Source organism: Vigna unguiculata, chromosome 1 (genome assembly GCF_004118075.2).
Source record: "Vigna unguiculata cultivar IT97K-499-35 chromosome 1, ASM411807v1, whole genome shotgun sequence".
In the NCBI taxonomy this organism is placed as follows: domain Eukaryota; kingdom Viridiplantae; phylum Streptophyta; class Magnoliopsida; order Fabales; family Fabaceae; genus Vigna; species Vigna unguiculata.
In genome coordinates, this window is record NC_040279.1 from 34,144,784 (window position 1) to 34,170,880 (window position 26,097).

Genomic DNA, 26,097 nt, shown 5'->3' on the forward strand with positions numbered 1-26,097 from the left:
GTTACGTAGCGGTTTTTAAAACTCTAGCTAAATCATGTGTAGAATGTGACTTTTTCTTTCATGTGCATGCATCATTCGCTCCATATTTATCTTTTTCTCTGGTGTGCAAGGAATTTAAGATTGAAGGGGAAGGTGTGATCACGAGGTAAATATTTGGATCCGAAACATTAACGGAAGGGTTCGTGTAAAATCACGTGAGGACAACCCTTTGTATAGTTATATTACAGTTAATATTTGTTAATTAATTGTAACGCGTGTAGTGAGCCCTATAATAGAGAAAAAGTGGATTTGATTAGCTTTATCCTTTAACAGCCAAAAAGCTATTATATAAATGAGAAGAAGGAATAGTCAAGAGTGTGAAAATCGCAAAAACATAGCCAAAAACAGAGAGAGAGAGAGAGAGAGAGAGAAATAGACATCAATTATTGAGAGGTTCTTTGATCGAGAGCTTCAATGGCGTCAAGGAAGGGTTTCCTTTCGAAGGTGAGTTCCATGTTTGCATCATCGAGCAGCGATTTGGAGGCAAAAGCCATAGAAGGTGGTGACATGGAATTGGATGAAGCTGAGGTGTGGAACTGGAACAGTACCAACACTGTAACAGAGTCGAAGAAGTGGTCACGATCTGGTAAGAAAGGGTTTAAAAAGGTGGAGGGTGGTGGTGGTGGTGGCCGAGTGAACCCTGTTGCATCATCCTCAATGCCGGTGAATATTCCGGATTGGTCAAAGATTTTGAAGGAGAACTATGAGGAGCACGAGAACAGAGATTCTGCGAGTGGTGATGATGACGATGATGATAATGATGGTGGCGAACGAGTGCCCCCTCACGAGTATCTTGCTAGGAACAGAGGAGCTTCTCTCTCTGTGCATGAAGGAAAAGGGAGAACCCTCAAAGGTAGGGATTTGCGCAGTGTTAGAAATGCCATTTGGAAGAAAATTGGTTTTGAAGATTGATTTTTTTTTTTAATCTGATTCCATTCCACAACTTTTTTTTTTTCAATTTTAGGAACCTAGCTCTGTTAGAAAGAGTTCGTCTTGTGCTCTTCATCAACAATTTTTTCTTTCTTCTTTTTGGACCATTCTTGTTTGATAAGTTATCTAGGAAGATATATAAGTCTCTTTCACTTTGAGTGTCTGAAGGAAGAATCACTCATGCTTGTAATTAACTATTTTCAACTACCTCAAAAAAAGGTTTGGTTTTGTATTTATGATATCTGTAGTTTTGTGTCCATCTTGTACTTGTTTTTTAGTCTTACATCATTTGTTTTTTGTTTTTCGATTTGTCAAAAAGGTTTTGGGTTTGAGTGAGGAGAAAAGGGTATGGTGTTGCAGAGACAAAAGGCAAAGTATGGTGAAATGAATTGTAGGAAATTTTAGTAGGATCGGAAGAAAAGAAGACATAAGAAAAGAAATTAAATACGTTTGCGGAATACACGGGTAACAGGGGAATCCGTTTTATCTGTTGAGTTATTTTTGTAGTATATTATGAGGATTAAAATTATACTATGTATTTTAAAAATAATTTTAATATATTTTAAAATTTTAAATTTAATGATCATCGGTATATTTTAAAGTCACTACAGAAGAATAGAGAATCCAAACTTATAATAGATTGTTGGTTAGATAACACTTCTTAGAAAAAAAAATCATGTTATTTATAAGTAATTTTCTTTAAATAAACCTAGAAAAACACTTTTTTAACTTCTAGGTTATCACATAAATAATGATATTTATACATTATTTTTATTGCACTTTTATACTAATAAAGCATGTAGTGCATATTTCGGAATAACTTCTTAGGAAAATAATGATTTTTAAATTTATGATGTAAGGGCTTTTAGCTTTAAAAAATAATTATTTATTTTGAGATTTTTAATAACTTAACTTTATGAGATGATTAGTTTCTCCTAACAAATCATTCCCAAAATGGTAGTTATGTATGATATAAAGTGTCTTCAAAAGTAATTACGAATTTTGTGGTATTTTTAGGCAAGCATAGAATGGATTAGAGTGAGTGATGATGACAAAGGTCCACCTGTGAGCTGAATAGATGAGAGATATAAGAGGAAAATTAAAGAAAAGGAATAATAAATAAAAAAATAATATTGTTAAGAAAAGAACCTATATAAATAAAATGGAGAAAATAGTTATGTATAATTTTTCAACTCCCCTCACCTCAATTTTTTTTCTTATTTATATACTAAAAAACGTTGTACAAGGTGAATGTTATTGCCAAGTCAATTTTTTTTCTTACTTTTACTTAACACTTTCCGTTTAATATTGTATCTATAATAATAAAAGAGATTCTTCTTTTTATGTCCATGTTTCATAATACCTGTTTTACCCTTAATTATTTTAAAAATTAATTATTTTATAAATAATTTACTTTTAATCATTTTTCTACAAATCTCTTTTGTCTTAAATCATTATTTAAATTTTCTTTTTACATATATTTTTTTTAATTTTATATTTAACAACTATTTTAAAAATTATATATTTGTTATTGATCTTAAATTTCTTAAAAATTAAAAAATACGAATACACAAGCGCAACAGCGCATGTGTGTTCGCTAGTTTTTAAAGAATACGAATATTTTCGTGTTCCCTATCCGCACACACCTCAAAAATAATAATTTGATTTTAATTATTTTATTTTTGTCCCTCTAACTTAAATTTATTTATTTCTTTATCCAGAAAAGTTGACGTTAAAATAACAGTTAACCGTAAAAAAATACACATTAAAAATAAAAATAACGTATTTTCAAATTAAGAAAGACGAAAATAACATAACTTGTTTTAAAAAATTTAATTGGAGAATTTTTTAAATTAAAAATTATATTTTACTTTTTCTTTAAAGAATAGTTCAAAAATATTTTTTAACACGAATTCTCTCGTTCTAGAAAATCTTAAATAAAAGACGAGAAGGTAGTGTGTATTTTATATTCGCAAAGACAAACATAGCCTAGAAGTCATGACATGACTGACCTATGAAAATAAATTATACGCGTTTTCCTGGAGAAAAATAACACAATTGATAAGAAAAAATTAAGAAGATGAATATTATCCAATTTTTTATTATTAATGTAAATTTATATTAATTTTAAAAATTATTTTTAATCCCCTATTTTAAACTCAAAATAAAAGTTGAATGATAAAAAAATATTATAACGTTGAAATCTAATCTCACACTAATTATCCCTTCAAACGATGACACTAAAATTTTAATATGTTAACAACTATCTTTCGTTTCTATTAAGTATAGATAAATTAGTATTGAGAATTTAAGTACGAGTCTAAGTCTCATATTAGTCAGAAATAAAAAAGTATAGTATTATATAAAGATAAAATTTCATAAACTCATTGTCTTCAAATTTTAGATTCAGAGTGATATCAATACTTTATTTAATTCGGCTCATATCTCATTAACATTAGAACCGAAAAAATGAAAAAGAGCAAATCACGATTCCATGGTTCAGACTTTGGTTAAGAGGAGAAGGAGGAAGATGAATCCCATTCACAAAACGTACAACACCAATTAATTTCAGTAAATCCACAGTACACACGTACTCACGATTCTTTAATTGTACAGTATCAAACGCTAAAATGTCCACCGAAAATTTAAGAGGTTTCATTTCATATGCTAAAATGGTAGGACCCCTTAAATTCACCAAAACTACTCACAAAAAAATTGACAAAAGTAAACCCTAAATTAGTTCCTAAGCTTTAGACATTGTCAGTGTCATCACTTAAAATCTATATGTTCCTAAGCTTTATTTTCTAATCCTTATTTAATGTAATTAAATATGTTTACTGAAATCATTTTTTCTTTTCCTCGTAAGAAATATATAATGTCTTAACATTTCATCATCATATTAATTAAAGATTGTATTCACATTTGAATTAGAAAAAGAACATTCTTAGATAGAGTCGAGTAGGATTTAAATTAGTTGGAGTCTTCAAAGATTTTATTTTTCCCGTTTACTTAAGCTTTACCACTAAAGAAAATTTAAATGAACGACACTTCAAAAAATCAACGAATAAACATAAATTAAAAGAAATAAAAAAAAAAAAAACTCAGTAGCTTTGAAGCTACTACCGTCTGGTATAACTCAAATTGAAAACGAATCTAATGGTGTGTTTGGTTTCCCACTTCCAAGGCACAAAATGAGAAGCTACAACGTTGTTGCTTTTGCAAAAAAGCTTGTTACGTTTAACGTCAAAGATGCACTAGATGGTCAAATAGGAAACAAAAGTACAACACACATATTGGAGTCTTAAATATATACAAACTTTCAGAGTTCAATCGATAGATTTAAGGAACACATTCACACCCTGATTTTTTTTTCTTCATAGATACGGTGATCTACACACTAACAACCAAAGACTAAAAGATTAACTGCAGTGTATAATCTAACCAAAGTCAACTTTATTGAAGTAGAATAGAAGAAAAACAAGAAAAAAGAGTGATGCATTCAGTGACTAGGAAAGATCCAAAATCCAAAATACACAACAATTTTCCAGCTTCCTTTCCTACAGGATGAATTACCAGCTCAAAGGCCCTCAAAAAACCGAATGTGGTCTTCAAAAGTCTCTCCGTGTCTTATTTTGCTCACTGATCCATCATCTTCAACCTGAAATAGTTTACAGAATAAAAATCTCATGCTTTATAACAAATCAAGATGAGTTAAAATTGATTGTGTTCAAAACCTGCATGGTATTCTACAAAGTGAGCAAATTGATTGGCTTCAATCGTTTGATTATAACAAGCAGTATCCTCGTTTTATATAATGTATTTTCTCAAAACATGTAGAACTTCAAATGATTTTGCCAAAGAAAAAATCGTTGCAAAAATCTTATTCATATTCAGAAAGGTTTTCCTGATATTATAAGTTCATTGACGATTATCAAAAGGCATGTTCACTGAAAAATCTACTCCCTAAGCCTGCTCAAAGAAGTTAGCAAGTGGAGAAAAGCAACTCCATACCCAATACTCAGGAGGCCGCATCTTTAGATTGTATGTTGATGCCATGCTCATGCAATATGCGCCAGCATCATGAACCACCAAACCAGTACCCTGACAATAAAATTCAGATGAGATAGTTTAAACAAGTTAGCATTGTTGTCATCTTCTTTGTTTTGTATAATTATGCACATTTATTATTTAAGCATGTAGTTCAATTTAAATTTAAGAAAAAAATATTATATTACCTTGGCTGGAGTAGGAAGTTCTCTTTCTTTTCCTAAGAAATCTGCAGACTCGCAGACTGGGCCAACCACGTCAAAGGTTGTTTTCTCAGCATTTGATGGGGCAGGGGAAACCAACTCTATATGCTGCACACAAAAATTAGATGTCACTTCTAAACATTCACATAAACATAAATTAACACAAGGTATAGCTAAAATGACCTTGTGCCATCCAGGAAGTTTCTTTAGAACATGCTAAATCTAATCGAGTTCACTTCTAATCTGCTTTCCAATCAATAGTGTCAAGATTCCACCAGATTTGGAAAAACAGAACCAGAAATGCTATTGCATGCTTTGGCATGGTGAGATCCAAATCCAAAAATAAATATTGTTGTTTTCCAATATGTGTTATCATGTTGAGCAAGTTTTAAGAGTACATTATATGATACTGGAAACACAACCATTCATAGGGCCTAGAATTCTTCATTAGTTTCTGTCAAACACCCACACCAATATTGATTGTATTGATTAGAAGATATAACAAACCTTTGGCACTTGTAGTACATACCTGGTAAGCATCATAGAGACTAGGGCGGATAAGTTCTGCCATACTTCCATCAATTACAATGAAGTTTTTAGATCCATTAGTTTTAACACCTGTCACCCGGTTAACTAAGCAACATGTGTTAGCAATGAGTGATCTCCCTGGTTCAATGATGAGATTAAGACCACGGGAAAGAACAAGATCTCGTACCTACTCCAACCACGAAACAAAAAATTGATATTAGCAGGTATAGCATTACACAGTTAATAAAACACAGTCCAATTTACTTATTCTGCTATAAAGGGGCGGTATAACAGCTCAAAGACTAATATAAATTGGCAGTGCAGAAGCATGTGCTCCTTATGATACATAACACTTACAAACATATGTGTGAAAATGTGTTCATAGTATGTGTTTTCAGCAAATACGTGAGATGTTATCAAATCAACATGATTAATACGAACTGCTTATCTATCAGTTATCACACATAAACTATGCTCATGTCATGAGGACCTCCAGCACCAGTCATTTGCACATCAAAAGGTCCAATAGTTACTGCTATGAAAATTCAACATACATGAAAGCTTCTATCTCAATAAAACAAGAGAACTGCTAAGAACTTCAGATCACAATTGGCAAATGAAATCTTGTAATTGATGAGATAATTGGGTCCTTTGTACTATAGCATCTTTCAACAACCATAATTAATGAAAAAATTCTCAATGACATTAATCAAGTTCCTCAAATACTGTAACAAAAACATATATCAGGAATTTAACATTAGCTCAAAAATAACTTATTTATCACGTTTGTGTGCATCTCAAAATTAGAAAAATGGTAAATGCTAATTTTAATTGTACAACATTGCAACATTAAGAACATCTATTTATCAGGTAATGCTCATTAGTGATATTCATTATGCTAGAAAGCAATTGCAAACTTAATTACATATAAAATGTAAAGATGAAATGATATATGGGCCAAGTCCTCACAGTGTCAATGAGATCTCTTGGTGAAGGAAGGATGGCACCAGAATGATAATAATCTATCCCAAGTCCTCCTCCAATATTTAAATAATCAACTTCAAAACCCTGAGCTCGGATTTGATCAATGTAGTTGACCATAATGGTGGCAGCATCCCTGAAAATGTCTACCTGAAAGAGTGGAACAAGGAAACAGCTATATTTAGATAAAGATTAAGAATCAACATAAAGTAGTGCAAATTGAAATTAACCTAAGCAAGAATGTTGTACACAAAAAATAAAAATAAAAAAGGTGTATAACTTAATATACGGAAACAAAAATAAAATCACCAAAAGAATATTAATTTCCATCTAACCTTGGTGATTGTTGAACCGAGATGGCAGTGGGCCCCTACAAGTTTGAGCTCATTAGGATGCTCCTTCACTGCATCTAAGAACCATTGCAACTTTTCATTTCTAATGCCAAATTTAGAGTTCTTATTCCCGGTGGCAACATAAGGATGGACCTAAGGATAACAAAGTTAGAAGTTTAAACATTTTCAAATAACAAACATAAATTATGCAGATGAGAGCTCGAGGTTTCAGGTCTCCCCAATGGTGAACTGTGCACTAACCAGTCAATCACAATTAATACAGAAAAGTTTTAGTACAGTGATGATAAATGCATGAAGAGTAAAGGAAACTGCTATAAGTGCCGAAATGGGGGATTTTATAATGTCAGTGAAAGGAAGATATCGTATGAATGGAATATGTAATTGCCTGAGCACATTGACAATTAATTGTTGAAATTAAGCAAAGCTGTTTGCAATCAAATGCCCTGAGCAATGCATTGATTAGAAACTAGAAGAGTCTCATTAACCATGTTCCATTTCTTCAACATCAGAAAACTTATTTTAGCCGCATTAATCCTGATAACAGAAACACATTTTAAAGAATTAAACATTTATTCTTTTCAATGGAAGCCTCTTTCGATCTGTTCAACTACAGTTGCCTATCAATAACACCTAATCTGCAAAAATTACAAGATTCATGAATCAAACATGACTAGCAAAAACTTGGACAACAACACACCTGTGGATCTACATCAGGATTAATCCGAAGCAAAACGTTGACTTTCTTTCCAGCCCTTTTTGCAGCCTCTACAATGTTCTCCAAGTCAAACTCACTATCAATGTTGACAAACACACCTGCTTGGGCAGCCAAGACCAAGTCCTCCAAGATTTTACCATTCCCATTAAAGATACACCTATCCATTCAACCCAGAAAAAAACTAAGAATACATGAAACTCTTAACAACACAAAAAAACAAGAATGCCACACAACATGCAATGTGGGTAGAAAAAACACAACAACACATTAATCGGTTGATTTTATCGAACCTTGTGGGATCAAAGCCAGCACGAAGAGCCAATCTCAGCTCATTCCCACTAACAAGCACAGCTCCACAGCCCAAGTGCCTCAAATGTTCCAGAATCTTCAAGTTATTGTTGGCCTTAATGGCATACCCAATTATAGAATTCAACCCTTCCAATGCATTTTTATAGGCTTCAACATTCCTAGTTATCTGGGGCTTGCTGTAAAGATAGAAAGGCCTTTTCTCAACAGATTCCATGATGTCATGTACCTTGAGGCCCTCACAGTAGAGATACCCATCTTCGGATTTGGTGAAACAGTGCTGAAAAGGAGCCTTCTTTGAGTCCTCTACCGCGGTTTGAGCAGCTTTCTGGGAGAGAACAGCCCTGAGAGCACGCGGTCTGAGGGTGGCTTTGAATTTGAGGGGTAGAAGAAGCTTTTGAGATAAAGGGTTTTGGTTAAAGGAGTGGTTATAGGTTTTGGGAAGGGAATGAGAGTGAGAAAGAAGGTGTGAGCCTGCCATTGCAGTGTGTTAGATGAATGATTTTGCCGACAAGACAATGAGTTGCAAGGAAAATCACATGTCAAAACCCTCGTCCATGTTGCTTTTTTTTTTCTTTCCTAAAGCTAAACCAAAACAAGAGGGCTACTTCTAGGTTTTTCTTCCTGCACCCCGTATTTTTCTTCCTACACGCCAACTTTTTCATAATTCCGTTGTTACCCTTTTGGTTTGTAGTTATCGACTTTTCAGAAGTCGGTGTTAAATAAAAATTAATTTTTTTAATATATAAATTAATTTTATAATTAAATAAAAAGTTCTTCATTTTTTTTATTTAAACAATTTTTATATAGTGATTCACATATGCACTTTTCAATTTATAATATTTTTAAATCATTGAATTCACACAACAGAGTTATTATAATTTCTACTTCAGATCATGGTTATCCAACTAATTCATTATGTATAACAGAATTTGTAATGCAACCCAAGATATATTCATAAATTTTACCATTTCAGCAGAAAATATAACAACCTTTAAATTTCATAATTTAAGGTTGTACTAATTTGGGTAAAAATATAATTAAAATTCGTGGCAATTTGATAAAAATATTCCTAAAATCATAATTAGGGTTCATACTAATTTGGGTAAAACTTAATTTGGAAAAAAAATCATAAATTTAAGATACATAAACCATAATAAAATATTAATGATTTATGACAAATATTGAGATAATAATTTATCTCCTTACTTTTCTTTTTACTTTAATACTTTATTGATGATTTATTGAGAAATAATTTTATAATGACCAGAGATAGAACCTTAATCACTTTTATCAACCAACATGCATCAAATTAATTTTTATTTTTAAACAATAAAAATATACAACTAAAAATATGTAAATAAAATTATTAGAAATTTTCTTAAACTTAATATAAATAATATAATTATATATAAATATAATTTTAAAAAATATAAAAATATATATAAAAAATTAAAAATAAAAATTGGGGTTACCGGTTTTTAGAAACCGGTGTTACCGGCTTTTAGAAACCGGATATATAAATATAATTTTAAAATATATAAAAATATATATAAAAAAAATTAAAAACAAAAATTGGGGTACCGACTTTTAGAAATCGGTGTTACCGACTTTCAAAAATCGGGATACTGAATTTCATTCTTGGGGTGCGGGATGCGGAAATATTTAATTTATAATTTATTTTTATTTTTGTGAAGGATATAATAGTCTTCACAGTCAAACTTGGAGGTGCAGGAAAAAAACTGGGGGTGCAGGAAGAAAAACCCCTACTTCTATGTAGTATTGGCCCATTGGAAAGCACAAAAAAGAGCCCAAATATTTACATTTCTTTGCTGGTCCAGTATCTATAGACTAAATGAACACATCGTTTTTGTCAGCCCAATGGATTTTTGCAAGATTGAGAAGGTTAAGAAACATAATTTCCAACTTAGTTTTTTTTTTCTTTTTCTTTCTTTTTAATTTAATGTGCTGAATATTAAGAAAAGAAGGCGTTGAAATCAGATATTCTCTGTTCACAATACATTTTTTACTCTCCAAACATAGAAAGCAAACGTTGCAACTAAAAACGTTTTCAGAATCTTATGAAATTGAAAATGAAAAGAATTTCAAAAAATTAATGTAAAAAAATGCTTTCTCAAACCAAATAGATAGTAATCTTTATTTATTTTTATTTAAAGTGGAATTTTTCATTTTGCAATTTCATCTAAACAGATGAATTAATAATGTTGATCTTGTGTATCCTGAAATGCGATTATCCTCCAATGTTCTTTAAATTCCAATTAACTAATTTCTAAGAATTTCAAAACAAAAAAATTGATTATTTTTGTTGTCATATCATGTGCATAAAGTGTTCATAATTTTAGCCTCAGTTCTTCACCCCAATTTTTTATTCACAATATCTGAAAAATAAAGTATTGCTTAAAAATAACCCAAAACAATTTATAATACTAATATAATGTTGACAATTAATTTAGTTAGTAGCATTGAACCTTGTGAAAAAAATAACTAAAACACAGTATAATCTCTATCATTTATTATAAAAGAATTAAGTAAAACTTCTCATTTAGTTATTATACATTATTGAGGAAGTATAATTCTACATAGGTTTCAAAGCCAGTTTATATGGAGTATTCAACTTAGGGATGTCAACGGGGCGGGTAGGGTACGGGTAGTAGTTCCCCCGTACTCTACCTGCTGGATAAATATTTGTTCCGTACCCCTACTCATATCCGTCGGGTATCCGTTATGTGGGTACCCGTCTATTTTTTTCATATCTGCGGGTATCCACGGGTATTCGCGGGTATTTACAAAATTATTTTAAAAAATAAATATTTAACCATAATTAGTGCTTAGATCAACAAGTCCCTTTTCTCCTATTGATTCTTGAAAAACAAACAAATAAAAAATCACTACCAATTTATATTGTAGTTTATTTTTGAATAAAATATTAAAGAAATTACTAACTTCATCAATGTCCACCTCTTGCAACATTGTATAAAGTTTCATGTTGTCCAATTTTAATCTAGAAGAGCCTTAAAACATAAGAAGTTCAGTAAAAATTTCTAACAATCACTTAATTAAAATATCTAAGTGAAGTAATTTACTCATTTGTGGGGTAAGAATCTGACCACCATTATTGGATGAAGACTTATAATGTTGTTTACTAATATATATATATATATATAAGGTAAAGTTTAGCGGGTACGGGTATCCACGGGTACGGATACTATGATACCCGTACCCGCCCCGTTAACATGCGGGTATCAAAAATACCCATACCCGCGGGTAACGGGTATCCATTTTTAATATCCATTTCCTACCCGTTGCGGGTTTTATCCGCGGATTCCCGCGGGTACGAATTTTTTTGACATTCCTAACTCAACTCCTCTAAAAATTATTCAATATCTTTTATATGGAGTATTCAAAATTATACCCAAGTGTCATTATCTTTTATCTCTTAAGGTCTTTATTCAATATTTTTGGGTTCAATATTTCTATATATACTACACAGTACTCATGAAGTATCAATTCACATTCATACTTACTAGTGTAAACACAGGCGCTATCGCGCCTGTGTGTACACATTTTTTTGAATTATATTAATAATTGATGATGTTGTAATGTTATTAAGTTAATAAATAAAATAAAAGTATATTTATAAAAAATAAAATAAAATGTACGGAGAAAATAAGAAAAAAATAACTGTTGATGAATAGTAAGAGAAAAAAAGAAAAAGGAGATAAGTAAATAATTTTATAAAAACTTATACAAATAACCATTAATTTTTAAAAATTTAATAAATAATTAAATTATAAAGGGTAAAGTTGGAATTATGAAATGTGGACACAAAAGAGGGAATCCCCTTTATATATAGTTATAGATTACACGTTATCACATATTCAAAAAGTGTCAACTCCCCTTAATAATTGTTCGACAATTCCTAGTAGGAACAATAATATTATTAAACAGGCTCTATTATTAATTTAAATTTATTAAAAATCATAATTTTTATGATTTTATTCTGTATTTAATAAAATTTTTTGATGAATAATACAAATACATTAAGAAAAGTGTATTGAAAAAGTAACTATAAATATCGTCGAATAATTTATTACGATCGAGGGTTTTTCTTTGGCGTTGAAAGTGGTTAAACATGTAAAGATTTACGTGTGCCCCAAAAGTGGGCTACATATATTTTTCTTTCCTTTATGTCTTTGATTTATTTGATACGAGGTGGTTTTTTTAACATTACTTTGATTTTGTTAGGATATTGAAGTTATTCTCTGTCACAAAATGTTTTTGTGTGACTTCAAACTTTTTAAGACCAAAAGCTCATGTTAAGTTTAACTTTATTTAATATTAGTTGAACCATTCTTTCTTTGAACGTGATCTCTTATTTATATAATATCAAAGGAGGTTGATAACTTTTTCTTTCTCTTTTAAACATTAACAAAGAAATTAATCAACAAAAGGTGAAATAATCACCACTACTTTAAAATACATAAACTATTTATTACTTATTATTCTAAAGACACTTCTTTCTTTCACGTTGATCTCACTTTTCAGGATTAGTGTAAGTAAATGAATCTTAGACAAGTAATTAGCAGCGCTAAAGTTGGCCTGACATTGTTCTAAAAGGTGATTATTCTAAAAAATAAACAAAGCCAATCATAGGTTCATGATAATTTTAAGATCTTGATATGCAATTTCATAGAAAAAAATTGAAAATGCAAAATGGGCTAATTAATGTCATTAAAGTGGGTCTTCACATTGGGTTCAAATATTATGAAGAACGCCATGGCCATGATTAAGACACTCTTGATAACATATATTTCTTTTTATGGAATACAAAAAAAGGGGCCATTGTCGGTTAAAAGAAAAGGACAGAGGAAGAGAAGAGATAATTGTCGACATTGTTTAGACTAATACATTTGGACATATATGGGTAAATTTCTGCATATGGTGAAACAATGAAATCGTTTGGAATCGAATTTTCCTTATCCAACAGACACAGTTGAAGAAATTGTTGTAAAAAAAGTTTGGGGATTTGGCAATATAATGAAGGTGGTTTTAAGTTGAGAAAACTGAAGCATAATATAGAAACCATGTTACCCAACATAACAATAAAATATTCCTTGGAAGGTGCTTGCACAAGATAGTGGTCCTAGACGTATAAGGTTGCCAAAACTAGCACTACATAATGCACAGTCAACTGTGTGTAATATAGTCAATACCCAAGACTAGGTCTTTAATTTAAACAAGTTGACTGATACAAAGAAAGGAGCTTTTCCATGCCCTTTTTTCCTCTTTGCCCAAAGATGAAAGCTTTCCGAGTCCTCATGTACTACCACATTACTTTTTCTTCCATCTATCATTGCATTGGTTGCTTCCTGCATATTTTAAAACATTTTGGATTTGAATGTTCAGAGAGGGAAGAGGATAATGAATGCATTATTCTGTCTGTCAAATCCCCCACTTTTTGTTCTGTTGCATGTTGGAGGCATGTTCTCTTGAGGCAAAAGTAATTGAATCCTTGATTTGTTTATCCTAAGGCTAGTTCAAGAAACAACATAAGAAGTGGTGAAGGAATAATGAAAGGCCTTTGATTCCTGTTTGCAGTAGTTTGAAGATATGAAAGGGAAAAAATACGTGAGAAGTGATGACTGCTACTACACAACCACTGAAATGTACAAAGCAGTTGTTTCAATACAACCACTGGCAATTGTTAGATGAGACCGGGGACCAAAGATGGCCATCATATTGTCTTGAGATGCATGTGCCACATGACCCCTTTAACTTTTTCTTTGAATCCCATGTTGTCCCTGCCAACACGTGGCACTGTCTCATTCGCTGAGGGATAAAAGGGTCCCACAAACCTCACTCTCTTGGTCCAACTCATTTGAGGAGTGCAACCCTTTCTTTCCATTGCACTTCCTCCCAAGAATTGGCCCCGGTCACTCAACACTGCTTCCTGGTCGAGTGACTTAGCCTCTTGTTTGTTGTCTTTAGTTCTGTCACTCTCTTAGAACTCAAAATCCAGTTACTTCAAGACAGCTCTGCAACATTTCTGTCTCGTTTTTGGTCCCATTCTTAATTATTAACACTTGCCAACATTTAAGTCGGACCATGGTTCTGTACACTACTTTCTTTTCTTTCCATCAACTCATGGACACTGTTTTTTCTTTATTCTTAGTTATTTGCTTTAATCATCTCACCAAATTATACTCCTTTCAAGTTATTGCTAAAGGAGTAAGTACTGTGCATGGAAAATTTTGTTCAGGAGTAAAAATTAATTGGCATTGAGAAATAACAGTAAGTTCAGAAGCAGGTACTTACAACTTCAAGAAAATCATCAAAGTTTCACAAGTAATGGCAATAACTAATAGAGTAGTAGTATCACATATCAAGGTCAATCCTGGTAATTTACACAAGAAATTAAAAGGATGAAAACAGAACAGCGATAGAAAATATAACTTCTTCCAGCTTCAAAATTCTATGTGGTCTCATCTTCCGTGCACGTGAAGTAACCTAACTACCTTGACATGTCATAATCTTGAGGGTATGCAAGCTGCTGTTCTATCTGCCAGCTCAACTTGGAAGCAACACCCTCATGGCAGGGAACGTAATCCTGTGAATTAAACACAAAAATATCTTACTTTCTTCTTTCATATTACTCAACTGCATAGTTTTGCACAACAAAAGTTGATTACGTATACAATTCATAGAATAAGCTTCATGACATAAATGTGCATGTCCTCGGACATCCAACAAAAGTTTTGTTTTGTGCGTCTACAAATCTTTTATTTACCTGTTTGCATATACAGTATGAAACCAGAGAAACCTTTGTTTTGATGTGACTTTTCCAATGAAATCAGAGAAAGTGGTTTTATGTAACACAGTTGCTTCAAATTGTGAGAATCAAATTGAAAACGAGTTGTGTAATATGCCCACAAAGCTTCACCAGAATTTTCAATATAAGGTTGATTCAAAAGGGTAAACGTCAACATCATTTTTATTTTAAACAATACGCAAAAATGGTTTTAGTAAGGAAATATTACCTCCAATTTCTTCACCAACTCCTTTGCTGTTGGTGCCGATACAATTATGTGACGAGCATTTGGACTGATAAATCCCTCTTCCACGGCTTTGTCAATAAATGACAGCAAGGAATTAAAGTATCCATCAACATTTACTAACCCCACCTACAATTTTTGGAACGTCAAACCTAACTAGGCTGCAAACACCAGACAACTAAAGGAACATAAAACATTGAGTAACATAATTCCCATAATGTTCAAGTCAATTACCGGCTTGTCATGAATCCCAAGTTGTGCCCAGGTTATGACTTCAAGAAGCTCCTCTAGAGTCCCATATCCACCTGCATGTGATTTTCATGAGTCTCTTCAAGAATTGAAAGCACAAACATATAATGAGAAAGTCAAATTGAAAAGGGTTTAATAGAAAAGGGAAATAGAAATTTCAACTATTTTTTTTGTTTGTTTTTTAGGTATGACTGTGGTATCTATGACTCTAGCATTTAGTACTACCAACTTGTTGTTGAAACAGAATCATGGATTTGGCAGTGTCAAGGGAGAGTTCATCAGAGATCATGAATTGACCCTCCTGGGGAATCCTCTTTCGTACGAGGGACATCCCAAGATAGAGTGAATGACAACATTGTCTTCCAGCGCCTCCTCTTTCTCTCTCTCTCTGTCACTAATTTTCAGCATTGAATTATACACTGAGGATGCTAACAACGGGCAGTTAAAAAAGTCTTAGAAAAGGGTCAAGCATTATTCCGTGTCAGGTGCAGGTGCTAGTTGGAAACGTTATCTCGTGAAAGTTCTCTTGCTTTACTCTCCCTCTTTATCAAATAAGGGAAGTTTTGTAGAATCACGTCACGGTCCAAACCAGAGTTGAGGGGGAAAATGGTGTATGTATGTATATTCAACCTGAACCTAACCACAGTGGCTCAGAGCTGCAGAAGCTTAATTTATATTCCAAGATATATATATTAAGGGTTCATGAAAGGTCAACATCACTTTCAGCCAGCTTTGAAGGGTTGCTATCTCTAATCATAGCCTTGGGATGTGCCATGAAAGTTGGTTTTGCAGCAGTGTCAATTGAATTGAATAAAAGAGGCACAAAAGAAGGTTTGGTTAGAGACACTTTTTTAAAATTACTAAATTCCTGTCCTTTCCCCATGCCACAATGTTTACTAAATAAGTGGACACTAGTCAACATTATCCATTACGTGTCGTGCCTTCCAAATCATCACACAAGTTTTTAACGCCTTGTCAAGTAGTATCCATAATTAGGCGTGGTAAGCACTTTAAAATTGTTTAGCCAAAAAGGTTTAGCAAAGAAAAAAAAAACACCAAACAAAGCCAGTGTCAGTTTAAAAAGCTTGTAAACTTTTGTAGACAAAACCATTTTGCTGAAAAGCAACACAAGTAGTAGTAACACCGAGAAATCAACGGGAAACATGTCGGTTAACTAGCCTCGAAACAATCATGCACAGATATGGCCATTTAAAATTCTCTTTCAACCTATTTTTATCAATCCTCTTAGTCTTTGTATAAAAAGTTTGTATATCTCAAATATCTATTATAAAACACTTTATTTTTTTGTCTAATACTTGTTTTATAAAATATTAACAAGATATGACATAACTAAAGTGTGGTTACAATCTTTTCCTCTTTTTGTTAGTGTATCTCTGATTCTAATGTGCAAACAAGTATATTCGCAGTCTAACCTGGTAAGGCAATAAAGGCATCTGAATGTTTGGCCATCTCTGCCTTCCTTTGGTGCATATCAGCAACAGCTTTTACTTCTCCCACCGTTTCACCAGTTAGCTGCAAAGGAGCATCAAAACAAAGGAATCCAAAGAAAGAGCATTTAGTAATGATGAAAGTTGCAGGGATGAAAATCTGATACATTTAACCTATTTTCAAAATCTATTCCAGTGGAGTACTACAGTACAAGACACCAGCACAAGCATTTGGTCGACAGAAACAAGTTACTAAAAACAAAACGCAAAAAAGAAAAAAAAGTGAGCTTTCAAATACAGAATTGACAACATGGTCGTGAAGGATGGAATAGAATGCATGAGTAGAATCCTTGATGAAGTTGAGAAACAAATTAAATAAACAAATAAACACAAGTAGGAATAGTTTAAAGTTTAAAAGCATGAAGAAAAAGGGGCTAAGCTTTTTCTACTGGTTTAATCAGATATACATACCTCTCGAGGCATGAGCGTCTTGGGAATAACTCTGCAAGAGACAATTACAAGACAAATATAGCATCAATAGTGAAAGAGACTAACAAAAAATACACAGTGGTTACTCATTGACTACGAATCCTTGTTCTTGCCTTTTACCCAACAACTTTGTGGGAAAAAAGAGAAAGGGGAATTAAAAAGAAACAAAAAAAAGGTAAAACGGTGAGGAAAAGAGTGTTTATTTTACTTACCCAATGACATGGCGACCGCCATCATGAACAGCTTGAGAAACTAAACCCATTAGACCAATGCTTCCTCCTCCATACACCAGATCGATGTTCCTTGAGACCTTCCAACATCATTCAAAATAATATTAGTCACCCTAGGAATAGTAAACAATAATAGTGGTGGTTATGATTGCGTATGATCTAAAACAAAGAGTAATGAATGACACTATAGAAAAACAATCCCCTGAGAGTACATTCTTCAATGTTTCAAAATGCAAGAGTAAAAGGGGAAATTATTCCTCAAAGCTCAATCACTCAACAGAAGGCACTTGCTAACCCCGTACAGTGTTCAGTTCAGAGCCCCTGAACCAAAAGCTCAAGAGGCAAGAAAAAAGAAACAATGGAGTCTTCCAGCTCTGAACAAAAACCACTCAAAGTTTAACAGTTTCAGAATGCTGAAGAGACATCATCGTTTGCATTGCGAACATAACCAACTCACGCGTTATGGTTTCAAGGGAATCAATAGCCATACCCAAATGAAAATGTAAGAAAGAAGTGAGCTTACACATGATGAAGTTCACTCTGAGGAAAAATATTTAACACCCATAAGAAAAATAGAGGAAAGAAAAGGTTTTGAAGATGTTGAAGAAAACAAAACAGAAGCATAATGCAGAGAAAATAAAGACATGAATAAACAGCGTACCAGTTCATTGCCGAGCTCAATAGCAGCATCTTGATAGCTACTCTTCTTTCCGGGGCTACTTCCACAGAACACACAAATCCTGTTGAACTTTGAATGCGCTATCTCACAACGTGTCTCCATTTGTTAGTTGTAAGGAAGATAGTTAGTTATATGTTATCTTTCACAGTCACACAAAGACTTTGTAATGTTTGTGAAACAAAAAGAGTGTCACAAAATCCAAATTCTGTTCCAAACACTATCTTCCCCTGTTTCAAGTTGTTACAAACAAGTGTAAGAGTGAGTGAAGCAGTAACAACAATAACAAAATTACACTCCTTGAGAAGAAAAGAGAATTTAGGAGAAGACTCTGTGATTGCTTGGCTACTACTCTTAGAAGTCTCATGCCTTTATATAATAAAACCATGTTGGTCTTCGCACGTGACCGCCATAGCAGTTGGCACGCGCGCACTCTTACCCTCCCACTCCCGAACTCTATTTCTGCAGAAATAGTAACTATTTTTCCGCTACAATATCTCTAAAATTAATACTCCTTATTAATTTTTAAGTTTAATATAGAAATATATGATACCACTTTCACCTGTTTTAATTTTTAAATAATTATACATAAAAAATAAGGTGATTTCTCATTATTTAATGTTGAATTCACAATATATAGAAGTTACCCTCTGATAATTGCATTTCCATACGAATTTCAAATGAAATAATGTCATTAATTGAATATGAAGATAGAAAATATCTTGACCTTTCTCTCCATAATGGTTGAGCTTTTTTTTTCTTTTCTAGTAAAAATACACGATAATTTTTCGTTGTTAATGCTTGTTTGTTCAATAATGGAATTGTACTTTTCTCCATTCCATGCGTAAAATAAACTTAAATACGACTTTTACCGTAGTATCATTTTTTTTATTATTATCATCATTTAATAATGGATCACAGAGCATGATAGCATTATTTACAAAATCGTGTATTTAACACTATCTATAATTCGTTTAAAGAGTAAGTTATTTATGTTGATTATGCATTAAAGTTAAACTATTCCGTAAATGGACTTGACTTAAAGCAATTCCTTCTCCCAAATTGGAATGAAACAGTAGGGACTGTTTTATGTTACATAAAAATAATAATTAGTTTTAGGCTATATGAGAAAGACATGTTGAAAACCACATAAAAGACGTGATTTAAGATCGTAATAAAAAAATTGTTAAAATATGATTGTTGAATTAATTAGCATAGATTTGTTTATTGTTGATTCTGCAGAAAGGGGGGTATGTAGTGGAAACTAAGTTCTTCCAAAAAGGACATGTTTTGGATTTTTTTCGTGAATTTTGATGAGGACCATACCTATGTGGTTGCAAATCTACATACAAGTAGTGGAGATGACATTCTGAGGTCTAATATCTCAGCATGTTGCCCTTATCTCTTCCTTAAATCATGTTCTTGTTCTTCTTTTGAGTTTTTAGACCTGTGATGTGAACATAGAGAACAGAGACTTATCCAAGAACACAAGGTGTGATGCCCAGTCACGAGTCTTATTAGTGTCAATAATGACTATGACCAACATTGCCATTTTTCTTTCCCTCCCACCCCTGACACTTGTTATGTTTTGCATTCATTCAGTTCTTACCCAAAAGTCATGAAATCATTTAGCTGGGCTTTATCTGCATCAACCAACAAAGTCATCGCTCCATACATAACTTTTCAACCAACCAAAACACCAGTGCTTCCTCAACTAATGAGAACAAAACCTCTTCTTAACCACCAAAAACACTTTAAAACAACTAATAATTCTTCCCTTGAAAAGAACAGCATAGTGGGAACTCACTGTCTCTGCTTTAACCCTACAAGGCCACCATGAAAAAATGACATACAATTCTTACCACCCTTGTGCCTTTCATTAGCTTCGCCTCCTAAAATGGAAAAAGGGTCTCCATCAAATCAAGAAAAATCAATTTTTTTTGTATAGAAAGAGTTGAGTTTGTCGTCAAAATAAAACGTGAGGTTGGCACAATTTATTAATCGTCACCGGTGGACACTGCTGTCAGATTTTCTTATTTAGTCTGTGTAGGAAATTTTTTATACGGAGCAAAGAGTTATGGGTAATGGGAAATGTTAGTGTAGATTGGACTCCCATTGTGCATTGATGATTGAGAAAAAACATAAGTGGGTTGTAGTGTCTGATATATATACCACCTTCACCTTCCCTTACTCGATACTCTTGTTCTATGTAAAGGAAACATTTCATTTTTAATTTACACGCTCCTTTCCTTTCCCCATATCCCTCTCTAGTCCCTCTATTCTTCGACCATATTCTCCAAAAATCACTTCTTTATCTATCTACTCATTATATACTTGGCTCTATAGAATATCTGTAAAATGATATTTTTTCTTACTATTGTTAGGTTTTGACAGAGGATTTTACCGAAAAGATACAACACCAATAAGATCCAAGTCCAATCACATAAGACATTGATACCACTTTCAACCCAAAAACATAATTAAATTATGAATTTTTATTCTTATGCGGTACTCTATTTATGACTTACATTTGGATTCCTACCTTTGATAATAATTTAATGTGACTTCAAAATTTGATATTTAAAAAAAATATTATATATTTTAAAATATCAAAATAAAGATCTATTAATATATTTTAAAAACACGTGAGAAAAATCAGAAAATTAGAGAAAAAACATAGCAGAACCATGATAGGGTTGGTTAGTGTATCTGAATTGATGGAGGCTCTGATTGATTGCTGACATTTTGTATATATCTGATTTAGCAGGATTATTAGAAGTGAAGTGATGCCTTTAAGCAAAGGGTTATTATATTAGTTTGAGTTTCAATCCCCAAATAACCTTTTTGGCTGTTGTGGTTTAGCTTTATTGACACCTCTGTTTTGTCTACTTTATTGTCTTCCCCTATGTTTAGATATTATAAACTCATAATCACTCTCTTAATGGGGGATTGAGCTTAGGCATAAAAATTTATGTGAAACTCCTGCATGCTCGCACGCGTGTTACATCATGTTTTTGCGTGTTAGTGAGTTTGCTGCTTGTCTTACTATGGTGGTATCATGATACTGATATTGAAATATGCTTCACCTTAATGTCATAAAATGAAAACTATTGAGTTTGGTTTGATTATGGTACATTCACAGGAATTCAAGGCACATATATACTTGGAATTTTTTTCTGAAATCCTTCCTACTACACAAGTTTTGAGGTTGTAGTCTCTGCAGCTTGTTCTGTTCAAGGTAGGACTAAAAGTTTACCAATTGGGGAAATGATTATTGCATTGAATTGATGTCAAAATTGTGTTAAGAAAAAGGTAGAGGCATGTGCATGTAATAACATAATTTAAACATTCAAATATATATATGTTAATATTTAGAGTTTGACTATATTTTAAACAAAATTGTCCTCAAAACAAAATTGTCTTCAAAACAGAAGACTTAAAAAATAAAATTAAATCTTAGAATGCAAATTTAATGAAAGCAGACATAAATATATACAATTTTTTTAATTATTATTATTAGAAACACATTCGTATATGTGCATCCACATGTATTTACTTTTTTTTATAAAATAAAAAATATATTAACAATAGATCAAATTGATAAAAATAAGTGTCCATTGAGAACGTTCACAAAACAATTAAAAGGTGAAGTAGAAAAAATATTTCAAAAAACTGAAAAAAATAATATACACTACTAAAAAATCTCGTATTACATGAAAATTTTCTTGAAGATTCGTTGAAAAAATTTGTAAGAAAAGACTTTTTCTTGTTATTTTTTCTAAAAATTTTAATTGGCGGATAATTCCTTCGTGGATAATTATTTCCTACAAAATTATAAAATTCGCAAGTATTTCCTACAAAATTTATTGCGAAAAGTGTTTTATACAAAATATTTTACAAAAAAATTGACAGCAATTTTCTGCAAATTTTTTTCATAACAAAATTTATAAGTATTTTCTACCAAAAAAATTTTAAAACAAAATTGACAGGAAATATAATTTTTTTTAGTGATATTAGTAAAAGGTAAAATTGTCCAAAAATTGTGTATACTAACACCGTAATTACAAAAGTTAATCAACATGGTTATATATGTATATTTAATTTATGGTATTTTTCAAAACATTGTTTAATTATTAACTAGATATAGATTATTTTTAAATTTTTTTATTAATTTTAAGGTTTTTAATTTCCTTCCTCGATCATACATCCATTATTTGCACTTTATATATATATATATATATATATATATATATATATATATATATATATATATATATATATGTACTATAATATTATAATTAATAGGAACTAGAATCTGTGAACTTAAAAATATACGTCATGTTGGGACTAAGACAAAAAGTGTGCAAACTACTAGTATGAAATATTTTTTAGTTTGTCTAAAAATTGTGCATACTACTAATACGGACTAAGACAAAAAAGTTTGTCTAAAAAGGCTTAGTAAATGTATTAATATTTCCATTAAAGAAATATTTTAAATAGAAAGCAAACAAATATTATTTGTATATTTAGAGAAACATTATAAATTAATTCATAGATTAATCCAAACTATACGTGAGTTGATGATACATGAATTGACTTATCCATTAAAACTTTAGTATGATTAAGAGTGAAAGATTTATTAAAATAACAAAATTAATATAGAAAAATATTAACTTTTTATTGATGTAAAAACGGTTTGAAGGATCTAAATATTACCAAATATTATAGAAAAATATATTTATATAAATTCAAAAGAATTAACCTTCCGCCATTGTTACTCTTACTCTCGTTGCACATTTTAGATTATGAACTTTTGCTCTTCATACAAAATGGTGTTATATGAAAAAGGATAGTATGTGTTCAATTTATGTGTTACAAAATGGTGTTATATGAAAAAGATAAGTGAAAATCATGGCATCATATCCACATATTATCATATAATTGATTGAATCTTTATTTAACAATGGACCACATTCATGAACAACAGAAAAATTGAAGTATACCCAATGCAGGGGAAATGCATGCATCATGTTTGTATAATGCAGTGGTTGTTGGTTCAATGCAACAATTACGTGTTAACATTTATACGTAACTACTAACACAAATCCTCAATATTATTAATAATATTCACATTCTTTTTTAAATCTATGTTGTAGTCTTGACGACAAATTTCTAAAGGTATGTACATTATTAATGTCATATATTTGACATATGTTTTTTTTTTATGACCTTTATGGATGATGGATTTAGAAAGATTCTATAAATGTATGAGATAATATATATGTATATGATTTGATAGGTTTAGGATATGTCAAGTGTTATACTTTGATGCAACTTGTTTATCATAACTTAGTGCCTTCCAAATTATGCTAAAATGCATGATTTATTTAGATAAATATGGATTCACATGCATTATGTTATACTCCGATATGATATTTAAATTTCATTAGTTTGCTATTGTATGTTTGTGTGTATACTGTGATGATCATACTTAGTACGAAAAATGATATTAAGTGAAAATAAGTGAACACTTCATACGAAGTAGATATTGTTACATGTGAACATAAAATGGATAAAATTTCATATGATGGGTTAACATGTAGTGTAGTGTTTTATTATAATATACTTTATTTCGATGATTTTGAATTATAAATATTTGTATTTGTATGATGTAACTATGTTCATATATTTTGCTTAAATTATACATTATCCTATTAATATATAAATGGAGAGTTATGGTAATCAATTTTTTTAGAAACATTTACTTTCAAGTATTGGATATTCATGAATGAAAAGTGAAAGAAAGGAAAGATGGTGAAAATTTTAATTCTTTGAATTAAAAGATAGAAAGTACCAAAGTGAAGAAAAAAGATAAAAAATTTCTTAATAATTTAATTGATAGAATAAATTAAAAAAAAAAACTATAAAGTGATATATTTATAAAATGATCCAACTATCCTTATTCTTGTAAATTAATTTTTCTTAAATATTGAATTTAATATATATATATATATATTTAAAAAAGTATTATTATTTTTTTATAATTAATTTTATGTTATAACGATCAATTATATGTACATGTAATATAAGCAACTATCGATTATATGATATAAGATACATAAACTTTGAAAACAATAGTAAATACATTAAAAGTTTGATTAAGTTTTCTTTCTTTTTATTTTGTGCTTTTCTTTTGTTATAAATCGGTGCACATCAAGGAAACCAAACACAAATGAGCACTGCATTTTAGTAGGCTTGAACAATATATCAGCGGAAAAGAAGAAGCAAAAAGAGTAGAATGAAAAAATAAACTAGCATAATATAAATGTGTTGAAGATTTTAAATTTATTAGAGATAAGACAAATTTATTATATATAAATGGATACAAATTTCACTTAATAAATTGATTTTGTGGGGTGAGTTAAATTTAAAATTTACTTTTTAACATGGTTTAAGAGTCGTGAGCTTGAGTCTTGGTAGTTTTATTTTGTCACCTATTATCGAAAGATTTATTGTTTGTTTGAACCTTATCAGACCGTTAACGGATCACTTATTAATATTTAGTCTCGTGTGTTCGAGATGTTGATATCTTGACATAGGAGATGTGTTGGGAATCCAACATTGACTAAAGATAAGACAAGTTTATAGTATATAAGTGAGTCCAAACCTCACTTTACAAGCTGGTTTTGTGAGATTTAGTTAGACTTAAATTCTACCTTTTATAAAATAATATGTAATTTTTTAAATTGGTATGAAAATGAAAATGAATATAAATCAAAATTTGTGTGGTCTTTACACATTATTAAATGCACTTTCTGCATTAGTATTATTTTCATATTCATCTCTACTGTATTATTTTAGTGTTTTTTATAATTTACCTGATATTTATAAATACATAAAGAGCTAAGAAAGATTCATAGTAATAAGAGAGGTGGGTTAGAGCATTAAAAAAAAAAAAGTTTGTAAAGCTTGCAATGATGCATAATGATGAGGGTTGAATGAGATATAGGGAGTGTAGAGTGGTGTGGTGAATGGTGAATGTGGTGTGCAATGCAATGGCTCTGACACTTGGCCCCTGTTCCTATCCCTCCATTATCTTTTTCTTTTATTTCTGCCAATTACTTAACTCAAATATGCAGCAATTACGTGTAGGGATCTTCTGTTTTCGCCACCACAAACAAGATGCGACGTTTCCTGGTTCCACCCAACTCATCATCATCATAATAATGTCTCCTTTCTTTGCCTTCTTCCTTCAACCACCCCCTGTTTCCACCAAAACATCAACGCATACGCATTCTTCATCTTCTTCTCTTAACAATGTCAAATACCCATCCAAATGCATATGTAATCAAATGTTTAGATTCTAATTAATCAATGTCAATTAATTCACCCAGGTTCTTATTTGTTCCGGTTCCGATCCAAGTTCATTCGTCAGTCATCGTTAGGAACAATTATCACATTCCTGAAATATTGTCTGTTTTGGAGGGTTGAGTTCCGTCACAATTTTGTCTACGTCGAAGGGTAGAGAAAGGTAAAAATATTTAAATTTTGTTTGACCTCTAAACGATATAAGATTTTATTGGGTACACCGAAACAATTTGGACTTTGATTTATTTTGTTTTCAATTTTTATCTGTGGTTCAATCAAGTTTAATTAAGTGTTAAATTGATTTAATGTCATTCTTTTCATTAAATTAAAGTTAATGTTATTCGAAAGATAATCATGTGTCCATCTAATCAAATGTTTACCTATTAATTTCATCCCTATATTCTTTTTTTAAATTAAATTGAATTTTTATATTATTTAAATAGAAATAATGTGGTCAGTAAA

The 26,097-nt window shown here is 31.2% G+C and overlaps 3 protein-coding genes across 3 annotated transcripts; 1 reads left to right on the forward strand and 2 right to left on the reverse strand.

Annotated features, from left to right (window-relative positions):
- The first annotated feature begins 327 nt into the window (after positions 1–327).
- LOC114180620 lies at positions 328–1,228 on the forward strand. Its single transcript, XM_028066926.1, has one exon. The coding sequence runs from the start codon at positions 454–456 to the stop codon at positions 949–951; it is 498 nt and encodes a 165-aa protein (XP_027922727.1). The 5' UTR covers positions 328–453; the 3' UTR covers positions 952–1,228.
- Positions 1,229–4,249: 3,021 nt separating this feature from the next.
- On the reverse strand, positions 4,250–8,641 carry LOC114193249 (diaminopimelate decarboxylase 1, chloroplastic-like). The gene is made up of 8 exons (XM_028082976.1): positions 8,087–8,641; positions 7,779–7,953; positions 7,064–7,213; positions 6,717–6,878; positions 5,749–5,934; positions 5,205–5,327; positions 4,981–5,070; positions 4,250–4,627 (listed from the first exon to the last, which is right to left on the reverse strand). Exons 1-8 carry the CDS (start codon positions 8,581–8,583, stop codon positions 4,547–4,549), a joined length of 1,464 nt encoding a protein of 487 aa, XP_027938777.1. The 5' UTR covers positions 8,584–8,641; the 3' UTR covers positions 4,250–4,546.
- Positions 8,642–14,372: 5,731 nt separating this feature from the next.
- On the reverse strand, positions 14,373–18,632 carry LOC114176978 (cytokinin riboside 5'-monophosphate phosphoribohydrolase LOG3-like). Its single transcript, XM_028062186.1, has 7 exons — positions 18,253–18,632; positions 17,574–17,671; positions 17,344–17,374; positions 16,858–16,957; positions 15,410–15,480; positions 15,161–15,304; positions 14,373–14,730 (listed from the first exon to the last, which is right to left on the reverse strand). Exons 1-7 carry the CDS (start codon positions 18,370–18,372, stop codon positions 14,635–14,637), a joined length of 660 nt encoding a protein of 219 aa, XP_027917987.1. The 5' UTR covers positions 18,373–18,632; the 3' UTR covers positions 14,373–14,634.
- Positions 18,633–26,097: the final 7,465 nt, after the last annotated feature.

Excerpts from the sequence above, each read along its gene's own strand:
- LOC114180620 (XM_028066926.1), top strand. The coding sequence starts at position 454 with ATGGCGTCAAGGAAGGGTTTCCTTTCGAAGGTGAGTTCCATGTTTGCA.
- LOC114193249 (XM_028082976.1), bottom strand. The coding sequence starts at position 8,583 with ATGGCAGGCTCACACCTTCTTTCTCACTCTCATTCCCTTCCCAAAACC. Across the intron at positions 5,935-6,716 it reads CAAGAGATCTCATTGACACT|GTACGAGATCTTGTTCTTTC; the intron begins GTGAGGACTTGG and ends TGGTTGGAGTAG. Across the intron at positions 5,328-5,748 it reads GTCTCTATGATGCTTACCAG|CATATAGAGTTGGTTTCCCC; the intron begins GTATGTACTACA and ends TTTTGTGTGCAG.
- LOC114176978 (XM_028062186.1), bottom strand. The coding sequence starts at position 18,372 with ATGGAGACACGTTGTGAGATAGCGCATTCAAAGTTCAACAGGATTTGT. Across the intron at positions 17,375-17,573 it reads GGCGGTCGCCATGTCATTGG|AGTTATTCCCAAGACGCTCA; the intron begins GTAAGTAAAATA and ends TGTCTCTTGCAG. Across the intron at positions 15,305-15,409 it reads TTGGGATTCATGACAAGCCG|GTGGGGTTAGTAAATGTTGA; the intron begins GTAATTGACTTG and ends CAAAAATTGTAG.